This window comes from Patella vulgata, chromosome 4, assembly GCF_932274485.2.
Source record: "Patella vulgata chromosome 4, xgPatVulg1.2, whole genome shotgun sequence".
NCBI classification, from domain to species: Eukaryota; Metazoa; Mollusca; class Gastropoda; family Patellidae; genus Patella; species Patella vulgata.
Genome location: NC_065882.2, coordinates 28,303,089 through 28,323,355, shown reverse-complemented (window position 1 = coordinate 28,323,355; position 20,267 = coordinate 28,303,089). Strand labels below are relative to the sequence as shown.

Genomic DNA, 20,267 nt, shown 5'->3' with positions numbered 1-20,267 from the left:
ACCGAGATCTTTGGGTTATAAACTTACATTTCAAGTTTCAACAAAATTGGATAAAAATTGTGACCCCTATAGGGTCCACAACCTTGATATACTATATTCTTACGCTATTTGGGAACGAACGGCGTCCATTTTGTCTGTCAATTTTGGGCCGATTTTCACGAAATTCGAACTCAGTCATCCTTAGGGTGTAACAGTGATATAATAGAACGGTTTTTTAAATCGGATAAAAATTATGACTTCTATAGGGTCCACAAGCTAAAAACGTGATTTTTCGTACAATCAGGGGCCATAATTCAGGAAGTTACGGTCCGATATGCACGAATATCGAAAGGAACCGAGATCTTTGGGTTATAAACTTACATTTCAAGTTTCAACAAAATCGGATAAAAATTGTGAACCCTATAGGGTCCACAACCTTGATATACCATATTCTTACGCTATTTGTGAACGAACGGCGGCCATTTTGTCTGTCAATTTTGGGCCGATTTTCACAAAATTCGAACTCAGTCATCCTTAGGGTGTAACGGTGATATAATAGAACGTTTTTTTAAATCGGATAAAAATTATGACTTCTATAGGGTCCACAAGCTAAAAACGTGATTTTTCGTACAATCAGGGGCCATAATTCAGGAAGTTACGGTCCGATATGCACGAATATCGAAAGGAACCGAGATCTTTGGGTTATAAACTTATGTTTCAAGTTTAAAAAAAATTGGATAAAAATTGTGACCCCTATAGGGTCCACAACCTTGATATACCATATTCTTACGCTATTTGGGAACGAACGGTGGCCATTTTGTCCGTCAATTTTGGGCCGATTTTCACGAAATTCGAACTCAGTCATCCTTAGGGTGTAACGGTGATATAATAGAACGTTTTTTTTTAAATCGGATAAAAATTATGACTTCTATAGGGTCCACAAGCTAAAAACGTGATTTTTCGTACAATCAGGGGCCATAATTCAGGAAGTTACTGTCCTATATGCGCGAATATCGAAAGGAACTGAGATCTTTGTGTTATAAACTTACATTTCAAGTTTCAACAAAATCGGATCAAAATTGTGACCTCTATAGGGTCCACAAGCTAAAAACGTGATTTTTCGTACAAACAGGGGCCATAATCCATGAAGTTTCGATCCGATACATGCCAATATAGAAAGCAGCCAAGATCTTTTGGGGATACACCTATATTTCAAGTTTCGTCGAAATTGGATAAGAATTGTGACCTGTAGAGAGTCCACAAACAATTGTGGACGGACGGACGTACGGACAGGGGCGACAGCATAATACGTCCACATGAAATGTGGGCGTATAAAAATTATTACCTCTATAGGGTCCACAAGCTAAAAACACGATTTTTCGTACAATCAGGGGCCATAATTCAGGAAGTTACGGTCCAATATGCGCGAATATCGAAAGGAACTGAGATCTTTGGGTTATAAACTTACATTTCAAGTTTCAACAAAATCGGATAAAAATTGTGACCTCTATAGGGTCCACAACCTTGATATACCATATTTTTATGCTATTTGAGAACGAACGGCGACCATTTTATCTGTCAATTTTGGGCCGATTTTCACAGACAGGGGCGACGGCATAATACGTCCACGTGAAAATGTGGGCGTATAAAAATGGAATTTGAATAACCCTAATAATAAGGCCATTTATATCACGCTAATTCCACATATAGTCGTGATCATAGTGCTACAAAACACACAATCACTCTTGCAAATATTTCTCAAATACGTATGTTTTCAATATGGATTTAAAGGAGTCTAATGATGGACCGGATCAAGGATTTTCAGATAGCGAGTTCCACAAACTGGCAGCAACAACACTAAATGAGCGAGCTCAAAAGGAGCTTAGTTTATATTTTGGGAAATCAGGTAATAGTGACCCCCCAAATTTCACAAATGTAAATAGACAATTCTGCATCGGGGCATCTTGGATTCTGCCTGCATTATGAATTAAACTGGTTTTAATAAATTAAAAGTAAACATTATTATCCACCTGTATATAAGAAGCAGCAGGGGGTTAAATCCGAGCATTGGCTGAGAAAGCGCCTCAGGATTTTCAAAGATAGGTTGCCAGGCAACGAAACATACGCCCACAGCAGCTATATCGTCCGGGCAGTCAACAAGTGAGTTGTTGCATTTTTTACTTTTTTCGGTAATGAAACATTTATAATACATTAAAATCTGATTAAGAGAAACAACTCATTAAGTAATTATCAGAAAACCATTAGAATTTGTTTGGTTTTTATAAAGTTCTGCCCCATGCTAACGTTTAGTATACAAAACTTTTAACATCATGGATTTAGCTGTTCAACAAGTCATAAAAATTCATTGAAAATCTCAAGACCTTAAACTCTGTGTATCAATCTGAAGTCAATCGGATATTAACTTTAGCCTCTAGAGCGTCCACAAGATTTTTCAAAGTGATCAAGGGCCATAACTCTAGCTGTAATTATCGGAAATCGCTGAAAATCAATAGGCTTCTTCGTCTCATGGGTCTGTCCGTCTGGTCACACTTTTTGGGACACAATAACTCTCTTTCTAATTGAGCTAGAATGTTCAAACTTGGTGTAGGTGTTTATTAGGTTTGGAGAATAGCCTGGAGCTCAGCTACAAAAATAGAAGCACCAGGTGGAAGACGTACAGAAATGGTCTCAGATGGTGTCATGGTAGCCGAAGCTACCCGATCATCATCTTTCGAACCATCTATATATATTGGAGCATAATCACCATATTTAGACCATAGCTCTTGAAAGAGAGACTAAAAATCGTGGAGCTAGTATCTCTATTTTTATGTTGTGTAAGTTTGAAATCGATCTTTGAGGGAACTATAGTCCACGGTGGAGTCCTAAAGAAAGGGGTATTCGCAATACTGTCAAGGCTGATACCAGCCTCAGACAAAAGGGGTTGTATGCGAATACCGAATTGTATAATAACTTTAGTCTTGAGCAGATATAAATGCTCATGACATGGTCTAAATATGGTGTTAAATGAAATATGATTTGGTAAAGATGCTACTTTCATACCATATTGCAGTGCCAATTTATCACGTCTGTTGTGCAGTAACGGCTCATGCCCCTCAATGTATAAACTGTCCACTGGAGATGTACGAAATGCTCCTAAACTGATTGTAAGTCCCTGGTTGTGTATGGTGTCGAGCTCTTTGAGATAAGACTCGCAGGCAGACCCATACACAATACACCCATAATCAAGTTTAGATCTTATTAATGTTCAATAAAATCTGAGCAAGTATTTGATAAGACTTGCAATATGTTGAGGGCTTTCAGACATTATTTATGTGGGGATAAATGATAATTTCTTATCAAATATCAGCCCAAGAAATTTGGTTTCATCCACAACTGGAAGACGGTTGCTATCCAAGAAAAGTTCTGGATCTGGATGTAAACCTGGTTTTTGACAAAAATACATGCAGACAGTCTTGGATTTCAAAAAACAAAATCTATTTTCAGTTGCCCATTGTGGAAATGGATCAGAGAATATTGATCCCAGTCGTACCTTAAATAACCTAGGCCGAGGTTATGGAGGTCGCGCATGACACCATGTTTCCACGTGGTATCATATGCTTTCTCCAGATCAAACCAGCGGCTGCCAGGCAGGATATGCCCACATTTTGCAAGAGATGTATAGAGAAGAAGCTAAATTTTTCGAACAATCAAGGGCCACAATTCAGGAAGTTACGATCCGATATGCACTAATATCGACAGGAACCAAGATCTTTGGGTTATACTTATAAAGACATATTTCAAGTTTCATCAAAATCAGATCAAAATTGTGACTTCTAGAGGGTCCACAACCTTGATATACCATATATTTACACTATTTGCGTACGAGGGGTGACCATTTAGTCCGGCAGTTTTGGTCAGATTTTCACGAATTTCAAATTCAACCATCATTCGGGTGTAACGGTGATATACTAAAACGTTTTTTTAAATCGAATAAAAATTGTGACCTCTAGACGGACCACAAGCTAAGAACATGATTTTTCATACAATCAGGGGACATAATTCAGGAAGTTACGATCCGTTATGCGCGAATATCGAGAGCAACCAAGATCTTCGGGTTATAGACATGCATTTCAAGTTTCATTAAAATAGGATTAAAATTATGACCTCTACAGGGTCCACAACCTTGATATACCATATTTTTACACTATTCGCGTACTAGCGGCGGCCATTTTGTCCAGCAATTTTGATCCGATTTTGATCTCATGACCTTAAACACCGTGTATAAATTTAAAGTCAATCTGATATTAACTTTAGCCTCTAGAGCGTCCACAAGCAATTGTAGACACCGGACGGGGGCGACGACAATATACAACCACATTTCAATATGGGCGTATAAAAACGATGTTTTTTTTTAAGAAATGTTGGATAAAACGATGTTTTTTTGATATTGTATTCTATTAATTATTTTATATCAACTTATCTGAATATCAAATGCATCATTTTGACTTGGTCAAAATTGATCCCATCAAACCAGTTTGGGTTTCCTGTTTCTATTGATTGGTAGTTTCACATGAAAATGTGGGCGTATAAAAATATTGCAACTAAATGTTGCTTCTGGATGAAAGTGTCCCTGACGAACGTTTCAAATCGAACGAGATGATCAAGAGTGCTCCTTTGGGACCAAAATCCACATTGGAGGTCAGTAATGAGGTTGTTGGACTCAAGGTACCAAACAATCCTTCAATTGATAAATCTCTCCATGGTTTTGCAAATACAGCTAGTTAAAGCGATTGGACAATAGTTGGTAGGATTCGTATGATCTTTACCCGGTTTAGGGATGGGAATCATTATGGCTTCATGCCACGAAGGGGGGGGGGGGAATTCCCATCAACCCAAATCTGGTTAAAAAGATCCAATAAAATTAAGAGAGTGGAAAAAGGTAAATGTTTTAGTATTTGAATATTGATGATAGCTAAAAAAGTGCTTACCCTTGCAATTGATACAACACAAATCCGCCTGGAAGGTAGTGCTCTCATAGCCGTCATGACCACAGTGAGCGCAGGTGTCGTCCTTACCTCAACAGACGGTTTTGATATGTCCAAATTTCTGACATTTATAACATTGAAGTAGGTTACTGATGTAAGAATCAACAGGAATGCTAAGATAACCTGCCTTGAGAGTCTTTGGAATTTCGAGACGATTAAAAGTGAGGATATAGGTGTTTGTAGGAATCACCTTATCTTTTCGGTGTACACTTATTCTTTTAACATGTGAGACGCCTTGAGAAGAAAGGTATTCCACCATTTCTTCTTCACTGCTGTATTCAAGATCACAACAGCTAATTACACCTCTACTCGAGTTTAATGACCTATGCGGAGATGGAGACACCTTGATAGGAATGTCTGCTCAGGATGTTGATTTAAGCAGCATGGTAGCATGCTGTTCGTTAGTTCATTCTATCCTTGGTTATTAAGAATGGTGATACTTTCGATAGGTCAGTAGAGGGACTCTTAATTAAGAGAAACCTCGCCCATGCCTTAGATATTTTTAACGTTTTTGTAAATAAATCAGAAACGTCGTCTGTATTAGGACGCTTCTGTTTCTTTTTATTAATTGGTGTGGGGGGGGGGGGGGGGGGTTCATGTAATATTTATTTTAAAATTCACCCCACGTCGTCCCCCAGGTTACTGCCCTGCAGGGGGTGGACTAGCACGGATTACCAGTGCATTGCCTCAGGGCTCAACAAGGGGTATATTCAAGCCAGAACATAAAAATACTTATCTAACCTGATTGACCCAAGCTGCGGCTGTGTAGAATGTACTTAGGACACAAAGGTAAATCTGCCGAGTATAGAAAACAACAAAGCATTGAAATTGAGAAATGTACATTCTACAGAGCTAAAACGACCAAAGCCGATTGATCAGTGTGGGCCACTCTGACCTCCCATTTAGGTGAACCATGGGCCAAAGTAATGTGTTGCAGAAAAAGGGCTCGCAAGCCAAATCCCCAATTACCAGGATTCCACTCTCCACTGACACAGGTCGCAACACAGGGTAAACAGGTTGCCCCATTACAGGGATCCTTTAACATGTATTATGAGACAAATGTCAATGTATAATTGAATATACATGTACCATATCAATAATTGAATACAATACATGATGAAAATTGTCTTATAATCAATTTAGTGTACATGTACAATGTCCTTGGTCTCTTGTTCAGTATTGTAATATATAATAACATTAAGTTAGTTATCAAAGGCATCTCCCACATAGTAACATATTTATACATTGACATGGGAATTTGAATCAGGAGAGGATGAGTAAAACCAAAAGAAAATAGGAAAGTGTGGGAGAATACATGGTCGAGTGCTTAAAGATAGATTTAGTCCCGAAGGGTCCCCTAATTCTTTAGATTTATATGAACTACATGTAGTTCTAAAATTAAGTCAACACACCTTCGAAATTTGCCATCTGGAAATTTTAGCATTCGAAATGGGTCAATGTGACTGCATAAAAAGGTAGGCAAACTCTGTGATTTGCAATTAAAATATTCTGAATTTTTATAGGTTTCTTTGTTGTACGCCAATGAAAAATACCACCTAATTTTAAAATTCCACCACACAAAGTGTGATACAAGTGTTCAAAAGCTTTAAAACTAAAAGTCAAAATATGACCCCAAAAATAACTTGCAATAGAAATATTTGACATCTTAAATTTTGTTCCACTTTATACGATACATAGTAAGATTACCCTTATGAACAATTTCACCAATTTTTGTAAATTCTATTAAGAACCCTGTCCTGTATTGCTAGCTTGACAAGATACGTTAGATGAACAAACAAATGCAGGTAAAAACAATATACATGTATGTCTACTTTAAACATGGGTGTATAAAATTAAAAGATACAAGAAGTTGAAAGTCATAATATACTCTGCATTAAGTATTTAAAATTATGTTTTATTTTTCAGATCCTATCTTGATGGAAACACAAGTAAATCTTTATTCTATTATCAGAAAGGAGGTCTGTTTGTTTTCAGTCATACAGTAAATCACTTTCCTTTTTCAGCTTCATGGGAAGACTGCAAAGAATGATGGTATAAGACACTTTGCAGCTAATAATAACATTGAATTCATTTAAAACCATCCAAACAACAAATAAATACATAAGGCAATTAATATTACATGCACATATACATACTCTATAACAGGGCTTTCACTTTCACTTCAAAAATTTCACTCAGTCATTTTTGATAACCCACAGAAAATTTGCAAATTCAATTAATATTCATGTTTTTTATTTACCGTAAGTGAATTCATGCGTCTATACCACTTTACACAAAACATTTATATATTGGAGTCTTATTGGCCATAGAGAAATCATTCCAACATACCACAATCTGATTAAAACACAGATCCTATTTCATTTTGTTTTTTTAAAGTTCAAAATTTCGTTTTACTTGTCTTTACTACACTAGGATCTGGTAGAGATGTTATATAACCCGTGTTCTGGTTAATGTATGGGATTAGCCAATGAAACTGTCTGTTGCAATGAGTTCTTGGAACTGTGGGTATCCTACTAGAAACATCAACGTTGATTGGTTAATCAAATGTCTGACGTCATAGGGTCACAAGTCGCTTGTATGACCCCTAACACGACCTCCCACTACAACTGGTCAGATCTTCATGCAGTACTGAAGCCATTGAAAGTATAAAAGATAGGTTGCCAGACAACGAAACATACGCCCACAGCAGCTAAATCATCCGGGCAGTCAACAAGTGTTGTCGCATATTTTTACTTTTTTCGGTAATGAAACATTTAAAAAACACTAAAATCTGATTAAGAGTAACAACTCATGAAGTAATTCTCAGAAAATCATTAGAGTTTGTTTGGTTTTTATAAAGTTCTGCCCCATGCTAACGCTTAGTATACAAAACTTTTAATATCATGGATTTAGCCGTTCAAGTCATAAAAATTTACTTGTTCGTATCAAGATCTTAAACTCTGTGTATCAATCTGAAGTCAATCGGATGATAACTTTAGCCTCCAGAGCATCACAAGATTTTTCAAAGTGATCAAGAGCCATAACACTGACAGTAATTATCGGAAATCTTTGAAAATCAATAGGATTGATCAAGGGCCATAACTTTGGCAGTAATTATCGAAAATCACTGAAAATGAATAGACTTCTTCGTCTCATGACCTTAAACACTATGTATAAATTTAAAGTCAATCGGATATTAACTTTAGCCTCTAGAGCGTCCACAAGATTTTTTGAATTCACCTAATGAACACCTTCACCAAGTTTAAACATTCTACCTCAATTAGAAGGAGAGTTATTGTGTTCCAAAGGCTCGACCAATCAAATTGCTTATCGCTCTGCTTACCCTCAGCAGAAAATATTCATAATCCAACTTAGTCAAGGTATTGATGTAATAAAACTATACACCAAGTTTCCTCACTCTCACTTAATTAGAACTAAAGTTATTGTGTCTCATGTATATCAAACAATCAAATTGCTTATCTCTGCTTACCCTAAGCCGAAAATTCTCATCTTCGAGCTCCATCAAGGCATTCACCTAATAGACACTGATGCCAAGTGTGAACATTCTAACTCAATTAGAATGAGAGTTATTGTGTTCCAAAGTCTCGACCAATCAAATTGCTTATCACTCTGCTTACCCTGAGCAGAAAATGCTCATTATATCCAAAAGCATCAACCAATCAAATTGCTTATCTCTGCTTACCCCAAGCAGAACATGCTCATCTTCGAACTCCATCAAGGCATTGACCTAATAAACACCTACACCAAGTTTGAACATTGTAGCTCAATTAGAAAGAGCAATATCGTGTCCCAAAAAGTGTGACGGACAGACAGACGGTCTGAGACGGACGGACAGACAGACGAACCCATTTTAATAGTCCCCTGCTTTCTTCAAAAGATCAGATTATAAATGTGGCGTGTAGAGTGTTCACCAGAGATTGTGGGGGAAGGTGACTGCAATGTACGACTACGGGGGAAAAGGATTGAAATGAATGAAAGACAGATGAATGAATTATAGGAAGAAATAAATAATTTCTGACAGAAATAAACTGGATGTAATCAATCAAAGTCAGATAATCTTTGCTAAAATCTTTTTATGGGCCTCTTTATAATCTCACTGAATTCAAGCTGGAAGATTATCTACCGTTTTGTTTTCTTAATTAAATATTCAGTACAAATAAATTTAATTGTGGATTAAGCAATGAAAGATTGGATACATATACTGTTCGAAAAATGCATATGACAATCAGTGTCTTAAACGAATAAGAATATTCAGACATGTAAATAACTGTATTATTAATACATGATGAACTGGACAGCATGTGAATAACTATTCACTCCTGCACAAAAAATATTTTGGTCTGCATAAATGTATCTCTAAATCACACTACATATTGTTCCGTCATGTTATTGTCATTATTATAAAACTATAAACTACATGGCAGAAGTATTGATGCATTCCCCAATATATACAGAGTTCGATTTGTAACGTTTGTAACGTTTATAAAATGATGATATTTGATGCCAATCAGCAAATAGAATGAACCCTTACGATCATACAGAATGGTTTCTAACTTGTACGGTTGCAGAGAAATAGACGATTTTTTTACAATTCATTTTTCAAGGTTTTTGGTTTATAAAAGTGGCAATTATTATTCGATTTTCATAAAATTTTAACCATGTGATGTCTTACGCCTTTTATAATTTCATAGAACTAATTTAACATTTTCATTATCCCCGGAAGCAATGCTATTTTTGCAAAAACTGTATTTTTAGCTCCCAAACGAACATTTTTTTGAAGTGAGTTATATTTATTATTCGTTTAACATTATGATATTTGACTCCAATGGACATATAGATTGAATCAATAAGATCATATAGATGTCCAAAAATAGCTTGTTAAGAAATATCAATTTTGCCAGGATCACTTTTTTGACATATGTAACACATGGTAACAAATGTATGAATGAAATTGATATTGCTGGGTTTGATTGATTCTGCGTCCATTTTATAACACGTCTGCAATTTTTATGTGGAAATCTGTTTATCGGTTCCATTGGTATAGAAAGTGATGAGTTCAAGGGTAACGTGGCACCGAAAATGACATAAGTTCAAGGGTAACGTGGCACCAGTGAAACCCGTCATTACTGCTTCGCAGTTCTAGTTATATTATTATTATTATGTAACATACTAAAAACCTAACTACATTTTTTGGGCACCAACCACTACCGCCCACCCCCAGTCAAAAATTTCCCCGTACGCCTATGTTGAAGGGGTTTACCACCCCTTTATATGTCTTGAAGCACTATATTGCAATAAAGGAAATATATACATGTATTGAATTTTTTTATCATTATGACAATAATGTAAAAATTTAAAAAATCGTCCAGTTCCACCAAACTTCAAAATAATTACTTAAATTATGTCACAGAGAAGAGCAAATAGCCTCTTAGTAAGTTTTTAATGGTCAATGGGGGTGGGGTGGAAGGTAAGTTCCCTCTTCCTTTGCCCTGGCAAAATATGATCCTTTATAAAAAAATAATGTGACTGTAAAGCCAACAATATTGACTCTGACATTAATAAACACTCCATATATAATTTTCTAGTTATCTTATAGCTAAACTACTATTTACATGAACATAGACAGACCCATATCAAATACCCTAAATATTCACATAATATTATGTATGTAAGCTTACAAATAGTTATTTTTGGTATTTCCAACTGTGATTATTATGGGAAGGAGTGGGCTTAACTATATTTTCCCTTGTGAATATACATTTAATTCTGTGAGAAGTGATCAGATACACAATGTATATCACACTGCCAGATTAAAATATGATAAGGAAATCTTCATATGGTTTCTATATAATTGACAAAACAGTAGATCTACTAAAACCTATGTGTTTTTACAATTATTGTGAAGAGCTCATGCTTAAAAAATAGAAGTCTTCATGGAAATGACAGACTTTTGCTGACCTCAATATTAGATGCAAGCTGAAGGAAGAAACATTTGTAAAACATGTGTTTCTACTGAAAAGACTTCTTTATACCACATTTGTGTAATATAAGATTATCCCACTTAATTTACAGTATTTCAATAAACAGACACATAATATACCGTACTGTACTGTACACATATCTGTTATAAGTATACTGATCTTGCAGTTAAACATGCAAAATTTAAAAGACTTTATTTTGAAACCTCTCCTCTGCTAACCATGCAAATACATGTCATACACATGTACTTAAAGAGGCATTATGTAATATTTATATCAAGAGCTGACAGTTCTCGCTATAAAATTTAAAAAAATAGATAACCAGCGGCAGCCAGGCAGGATATGCCCACATTTTCGAGAGATGGATAGAGAACAAGCTAAAAAGAACGTGATTTTTCCTACAATCAAGGGCCATAATTCATGAAGTTACAATTCGATATGCGCAAATATCAAAAGGAACCAAGATCTTTGGGTTATAAATATAAACATGCATTTCAAGTTTCATCAAAATCGGATCAAAATTGTGACCTTTGTCCGTCAGTTTTGGTCCGATTTTCACGAAATTCGAACTCAACCATTATTAGGGTGTAACGGTGATATATTAAAACGTTTTTTTAAATCGGATAAAAATTGTGACCTCTAGATTAGAGAGGAACTACAAGCTAAAAACGTGATTTTTTCTTACAATCAAGGACCATAATACAGGAAGCTACAATCCGAAGATCTTTGGGTTATAAACATGCATTTCAAGTTTCATCAAAATCGAATAAAAATTGTGAACTCTATAGTGTTCATAAGCTATAAACGTTATTTTTCGTTCAATCAGGGGCCATAATCCATGAATTTATGGTCCGATACATGCCAATATCAAAAGGAACTGAGATCTTTGGGAGATACATGTAGACCTATATTTCAAGTTTTGTCAAAATTGTGACCTGTAGAGTGTCCACAAACAAATTGTAGATGGACGGATGGACAGGGGTGACGATGATATACGTCCACATGAAAATGTGGGTGTATGAAAATTGGGCGTGGCTCTGCCCCCACGGGTTAGATATGGAACAATATGTACATGTACAACCCTATGCTGGATCTTTCGGAATTGGATCCAAATCTGTTAATACATGTAATTGCAACCTGTATATCATTTACAGACAAAATATCAACAAAAAGTGGTCGGGGGGTAGTGGGGGCGTGGAGGAGGTGGTCATGCACCAACATCAATAGTTGCCATCCTTAGGGTATAAGGAATAAGTACACCAAGTTCCAAGATAATCCATTCAGAATTGTGGCCTTCGGACGCTAAAGGAAAAATTTGGACGCGGCTCTGCCCCTGCGGGTCGGGCCATTCACCAAAATCAATAGTTGATGCCCTTAGGCTATAAGGAATACATATGCCAGGTACCAAGCTGATCCATTCAGAATTGTTGCCTGTAAATGATAAACACAAAATTGGGCATGGCTATAAGGAATACATATCCCAAGTTCAAAAGATCCATTAAGAATCATTGCCTGTAGGCAACACACAGAGACACAAAGAAATGAAATGAAATGGGGTTTAACATCCTACTGTTCTGCTCCTATACTGGGCTAATGAAGACGGGCATACGCCATACAGTGTGTTATGAGGGAAATTTTGCCCGGGCAGGGGCACTATCGCCTACTCTTATATCAAATTCCAACTGCCAAGGGATCTTTTACGTGCATTCCAATGTATACACGAGACCTCGGTTTTCGTCTCATCCGAAGGACTAGACAGCTGTTCTTGTCAGGCCCTCCGATCTGCACCACTGGCAGGGGGAAAACCACGTCGGAAAAGAGACACAAAGAAAAAATACATGTAGGTGTGGCTCTGCTCCTGGGGGTTGGGCAATCACCAAAAAACAATAGGGGTCATCCTTAGGGTTAAAGGAATAGGTATGCAAAGTTTCAAAATTTCAAAAGGATCTGTTAAGAATTGCGGCCTATCGGCGAAACATAAGACACACAAACATTGGGCGTGGCTCTGTCCCAGGGGGTCAGGCATGCACCAAAAATTATAGAGGTCAGCCTCAGGGTATAAAGAATAAGTATAAAAAAGTTTTCAAGATATTCAATTAAGAATTGTGGCCTCTAAGAGACACACAGACACACAAAAAGAATATGGGTGTGGCTCTGCCCATGGGGGATGGGCATGCACCCCAAACGATAGAGATGTTCCTTAGGGTACAAAGAATAAGTATGCAAAGTTTCAATATGACACGTTAAGAAATGCGGGGTCAGGCATGCACCAAAAACAATAGGGATCATCCTTAGGGTATAAGGAAGAAGTATGTAAAGTTTCAAGGTGATCACTTAAGAATTGTGGCCGGTAGGCGACACACAGACACACACAGGGTGACAGCAATAGACGTCCACATTATGAATGTGGACGTATGACGTATAAAAAAAGAAACAAAATATAGATCTGTATTTTAATCAGACTGCACCAACTGAACTTCACAACAAACATATAGCGGATAAAAATATTTACATGGAAATCTGAATTAAAAGCCAAAAGGGTATAAATGCCTTGTGAAGAATGGGTTCTGACAGTTCTTCTGATCTTTTTTATTGACAAATGACATGTATTGAAGAATCAACAATCCTCACTTGCCCTTGCTTTCTCCAGAAACAAAACAAAACCCCCAACATATTTACTTCCAACTTTTCAACTCTGTGTGTGACAATGTCTTTGTTATTCATCCTTTTCCTCTCATTTTGACACACTAGCCATTGTTTCATTAACTAATTGTTTGTACATACATGTGACATCCATGTAGACATAGTCTAACTCCTTCACACTGAAGATATAACTTGATTTGACTCTTTAATAGTCACAAGTCAAAGATGACATTATATGCAGTGCTCATAATCATAAAATGACATGCACATATATTACTGATGTAAAGATGGGTTGTCAGGCAACGAAACATACGCCCACAGAGGCTAAATCGTCCAGGCAGTCAACAAGAGTTGTCGCATATTTTTTCTTTTGTCGGTAATGAAACATATATAATACACTAAAATCTGATTAAGAGTAACAACTCATTAAGTAATTATCAGAAAATCATTATAATTTGTTTGGCTTCTAGTTCTGCCCCATGCTAACGTTTAATATACAAAACATTTAAAGGACAATATTGGTGCCAGTCATTATCACATATGTGATACAGCTGGTTAAACAGTTCCAAATATAATTTCAACACAGAGATCATTGCTACAATAGATGTGTAATGAAGGTTTCAACAATCGGAAGTGACGAAAACAAAAGGAAAACGCGAGTTATCCCTCTATATTACTGACTGAAGTGATGAGCGATAACAGATAATGACAGTCAATTATTTTTATGAATTGTCACAGATATCCTCTCACAGTTACACACAACAGCTTTTGGTCTTCGAAGGAATTATTGGCAAGCAGAAATTTGCCCACTGAAAAAGTCATCCACAGTTGGTCATCTGCTGAGCTGTAGGTGTGATGTACATTAGACCGGAGGCTCAGTGTAGGGGTGGGTGTATGGTGGCTGATTGGTATTATGTCGTGATGTCGCCCTTCATTGGGCGACAGCCCATCATCACAACATTTTAACCCGACACCACAGCATTTTAAACTCGACACGACATCAAAAATATTGTAATGTCGCGTAAAAATGTTCAATCTGTTATACAGAGAATTATGAGTCTAGTAGTAATATCTCTGTCAAAGTTGACTGCCTTAACACGTGCCGTCAATCATTGGCTGAATGGCGCGTGCAATGTTTACATAAGACATTACTGCTTCGGGCGGAATGCTGCCTTTTAGTCATTTTAATACTCATTTACACTAAATAGGAAATAATTTTTACCTACAAATATGTCAAACGCCTTTATTTATTTTTCCAATACATAAAAAAAATGTTTTAGAATTTAATTTGTCGCAGGAAAAAAGTTAATATTTCTGGCTGATTAAGTCGCATCGATGTCATCCTTATCAGTGATTGTAGCGGCCTAGCGAAAATTCACTGCTGATCAGTGTGAAAAATGTTGTATTGTCGGGTTAAAATGTTGTGATGTTTGGAGGTCGTGGTGTTGGGTTATTGGCCATATTCTCCTCAATACTATGATTATATATATACAGCAATACCCTGATCCTGGTTGAGGTCAAGAAAGTTCCCCGGGATTTTGCAGTGTGGTTTCTCCCTGTCGGTAGTGCACGACAAAGCGTCTGGCAAAGAACAGCGTCTATTTGTGTAGATGGCACAAAAAACAAGCTCCTGTTTACACATTGGCATGCACATAAAAGAATCCTTCACAGTTGAATTTCGATGAAGAAATGCCACGGTTCATTGAAAATTTTTGTCATAGCACTCTGCATAGCTTATGCCTATCTTCAATAGCCCGATTGGTGCAGAAAAGTAGGAAAATTGAATGAAATGAAATTGTGTTTAATGTCCTACTGTTCTGCTCTGACTGGTCTAATGAAGACGGGCATACGCTATACAGTGTACTGTGAGGGAAACTTTGCTCGGATAGCGGCGCTACGGCCTACTGTTATATTGAATTCCAACTGTCAAGGGATCTTTTACGTGCTCGCTTATATGTACACGGAACCTTGTTTATCGTCCCATCCAAAAGACTATACGTTATCCCCTGCCAGGCCCTCGGTCCTGTACCACTGTAAAGTGGAATCACGCCAGAAAATTCTTGATGAGTTTTCTCGGCCAACGCAATGATCAAACACAAGACCTCAACGTTAGCAAGCCAATGTCTTACTCACTGAGTCACTGTGACTACCAGAAAAGTAGGACATTAAACCCCATTTCCGGAGTGAATCCTCTTTGACAGTGGTGCAGGATGGGGGGCCTGGCAAGGGATAACGAATAGTCGTTCGGATGGGACAAAAAAATGAGGCCCCCATCTACATATTGCCATGCACGTAAAAGATCCCCTGGCAGTTGGAATTTAATATAAGAGTAGGCCGTAGCTCAGCTATCTGGGTAAAGTTCCCGTCATAGTACACTGTATAGGGTAAGTCAGTCTTCATTAGCCCAGTCGGAGCAGGACGAAATGAAATGAAATGAAATGGGAGTTTAACGTCCTACTGTTCTGCTCCAACTGGGCTAATGAAGACAGGCTTACATCATTCAGTGTGTTAAGAGGGACATCAAATGGGCACAAAACCAGACCCTACTTTTCTAAAGTAAACTTTTGCTTGGAATATGATGCCGAGTGGTAATCAGTCCGACGTTGGGGTGTTTCCGAGATATTCGGGGTCAAAGATCAAACAAGGTCACTAAAATATTATACACTCTTCGAACGACCCAATTGCGATAACTTCTTTCCAAAAGCGGCAAGTTTTCCTAATAAGAAAACCAGTGCTGCATCGCAACTGTATGCGTAGGTACATGTACATATCACTTACCGGTCATGCAGCCGAGTGGCTTTAAACCTTCCTAGTGCAAACATGGAAAATTTTACCTTTTGACCTCCGGAATTACAAAGAATAAAAGTGAATTAGCAAGTTTACATTTTTTATTGAAAGGGTGATTACTTTCAATCATTTTCAGCATGTTTTCCTGATACCAGAATGGCTGTGCATTCACTTTCAGTGCGAATGACCTTATTTGAACTTTGACCCCAAATATCTCAAAAACGCCCCAATGGCAGACTGATTACCACTCAGTATCATATTCTACGCAAAATTTTACTATAGATAAGTTGTGTTTGGTTTTGTGACCATTTGATGGAGTTCATAAATTTGAACGTAAAAGGGGCATAACTTTGTATTTGATACTACAAAATTAAGAACTTTGAGTTTGACATAGATCATCCATATGGTGCAATGCAATGAACAATACCTGCAAATTTGACCTGAAAAGTGGTCACAAGAAATTATCAATGGATGTAAGACAAAGGTAACAAAAAAGGTTTAAGTTAACATGTTTTTCTGTAAATGTACACTGCACATCCAGTTACATGTCTGCTTGAATGGAGTTCAGCAGCTATTACTTGTACATGTAATTACTCAGTGACAAAGAGTGAAGAATTGTGTATACATATATATACAGTACATGTATATTTGGTACATGTAATCTACAAATCGGGGTTATCTAATAGGCCTGTATGTTAACTGGAAGTTATTTGGGTTGATGGGTGTACAATATAGTAGTATACAAAATTACACTTGTAAACAATTTATTGCAATAGTGTGGTTTATACAATGTTCATGTTTTATTGGCCTGTAATTTTGGCTGTACCACTTTACAGATGATGGCAATTTTCTTTTCAAACTTACATGTACATGTACAGCCAGGGCTGGGGTCATTACATTGCCAATGTAATTAATTACATTACCATTACTTTTTAAATGTAATCATTACAATTACTTTCTCATTTTTAGCAATGTAATTAATTACCATTACCTTGAAAGTAATTAATTACCATTACCCATTATTTTATGAGTATATAAATAAAACAAACATTTTTCATAGAAATTAAAAAGACAACCTTATTTTTCTGCAATGAAGCAACTGGAATGCAACATACTGTACTTAAAATATAGAGCTAATTGAAAAGTGCTAAATTTGTGATACATTTTTTTGCAAATTTAATTAGAGAAATAAAATTTTTGACTTGTATACGTTTTCATCATATACATAGCCATCATTTGTACCATGTGGTACTGTATAGTGATTTCTATTTATTGTATATATTTTGTATTGTCGTATTGTCCCTTTAACATATTTGTTTTATTGTCTCTTTAAGGTTTCATTTTCCAACAGGTCACCGAAAATGGCTACAAAATGTTCAATTTCAGAGCATGTTTCCACTATTCATTTTTGGACACATCCACTGATTTCTACAATACAGAAATGTGGAAGCTTAAATTTTAACGGCAGCGCAGCCTTGCGTCGAAGTGGGCGACGTTGAACAGTGTAGCATGGCAGCAATGGCTCTCGAGCGCCATCAGCTACACCTTCTGGGCCGGATTTAGAATAAGAGAGGCCCTAGGCAATCCCCCTGAACAGGGCCGGCGACATGAACCTTGTGGACCTGGGATAAGCAATCGGTGAGGGGGTGGGTCGGGGGCAATCATGTGGTTGGTGGTTCGAATCTCACTTTTAGGTGAATTTTTCATTTTTGTTTGGATTATTTTATTTAAAATAATGTCTATTTGAGAGTAATGGATATGTTTTGTTAAGATCATTTCACTGAGCACATCAATACTCCAATGGAAGCTCGTGGACAACTGCAGAAGCCAATTCCCGTCGGCGCCAGATGAACCCTGAACGATTACAGGCCTTTTAAAGTATTTTTTTCAAGACATTTTTATAAAACAGATACTAATGTATTTTGGGGATGGTAGTAAACACCATATGAATGAAAAGAAACAAAAATTGTCAGGTTTTTTTTTATCTACTACGTTTAATTATCTCCAAAATAGCTGAATTTCATGGGTTATTGTTTGCTTTACCTAGTTTTTGTCACATCGATTCCGGTCATTTTTTATTTTTTGTATCAAATGTTGGGAGGTTGCTTGTTCATGCGAGCATAAATTTTTGAAACCCACCCCATGAAAGAAGTAATGTAGCTATAGGGCGTCAAACTTTGGGTGACGAAAAATGGGGAATTTAGATGGGCTTTGATATCCAGTCCGTATACAGATCTCGTTCCCCAGAAACGTCTGATATTAATTTTGTGGTAACAGCACTAGGTCATCTACAAACTGTGTGAGTTTGGTCTTTTTGCTACGTATAGTAAAGGTGTGAGGACTTGTCAAAGTTGGTATTTGAGAAAAGACGGATTTGGGCAATTTCACCATATGAAAAATGTTTTTTTTCAATTTTCTCAAGTTAGGAATTGAAAGATTTATCTGATATTGCACATTTATGTGTTTTGGAACTATCCCAACTTATAAACCAAATTTGGTCAAAATCTGTGATTGAAGCCATAGCACCTTCTGCATGGTTTTCTCGCGGACACGCTCTTAAACTCCATAATTTGATATTTTTTCTCTTCATTACAATATTGTCACTCCCATTACAGTATAATTTAGTTTTGGCCATATCTATTTCAGTGAGAAAACTAAATGTTTCAGGTTAAATATTTGTTAGACCTTTAGCTTCAAATTCTATCTGAAAAAAAAAGGTTGAACTTATATAGGCCCTTGTCTGTAGTTAAATCCTTTTACTGTTATCAATGATTATTGATTTTTTCCATAAAGGGAGATAACTCCTTTTACCATAAATGGATTTCCGAAATTCGGTATGTTTCCTTGTCCATTATGTTTTCTGCATTTTGCTTTAAATCAAAATTTAACCAACAGCATATTCTTTGCATAGGATGAAGGCATCGGATGTTTTCGACAATATTTAATTTAATGTCAACTTCACAATTATTATTAGTATAAATATAGCATTTACTTGACAATTATCACAATTTTCATCTGGCCCTTAATCGAGTTAGAGTGCAGACTCTTTGCTTGGAACACTCTGGATTTGTGTTCCTGGTGTTAAAAGCTTTCCCAAAATGTATCGTTTGTTTATTTGGGAGGACCATTTAGTGGAACTTCACGCTAGAAATTTTGTCTGCAGGCCTAATGTGATTGCCTGCTCAATTTATTATTAGTGGAATAAGATACAGGGGTGAATTGATTGACTATGTGATTGCCTGCTCAAATTATCATTTGTGGAATAAGATACATTTTGTACAGGGGTGAATTTAAACCTTACTATAGAATAGTATTTTTGTTAACAAAAAATACATGTAGACGTTACGGGAATATTCAGGATCTGTATCTCATTTGCACCAAAAAGAAACCCGACAGATTCAGAGAATTCAAATTTGCAATTTAATTTTAATTGTAAAAGTTCACAAAATTAGAGATCAGCCATTATCCCACTACAAGACAAATTAGCGGCTGCCAGGCAGGATACGCCCACATTTTACAAGAGATGGATAGAAAACAAACTAAAAACAAACACAATTCTTTGTACAATCAGGGGCAATAATCCAGAAAGTTATGGCCTGAAATGTGCAAATATCAAAAGGGACTGGGATCTTTCGGATATAAAGATTTGTTTTAAAGTTTCATCAAAATTGGATAAAAATTGTGACCTCTAGAGGGTCCACAACCTTCGTAGTATTACACACTTCGTAACAATTTGTGTACAAAGAGCGGCCATTTTGTCGGGCAGTTTCATTTCGATTTTCCTGACATTCGAATTCAACCTTCATTATGGTGG

At 36.6% G+C, this 20,267-nt stretch overlaps 1 protein-coding gene across 3 annotated transcripts in view; it reads right to left on the bottom strand.

Moving 5' to 3' along the window:
* LOC126819642 (chondroitin sulfate synthase 1) overlaps nucleotides 1–20,267 on the bottom strand; it is a 74,525-nt gene that overhangs the window by 49,811 nt on the left and 4,447 nt on the right. The window contains exon 2 of one of the 3 annotated variants that reach the window (XM_056100359.1): nucleotides 17,134–19,157. The exons of 1 other annotated variant lie outside the window; for it this stretch is intronic. In XM_056100359.1, coding sequence (XP_055956334.1) covers nucleotides 19,122–19,157 — 36 coding nt within the window. In that variant the 3' untranslated portion in view covers nucleotides 17,134–19,121. Of the gene's footprint in view, nucleotides 1–17,133; nucleotides 19,158–20,267 lie in introns of those variants that run through there. One more of the 3 variants, XM_056100360.1, reaches the window with a different exon arrangement.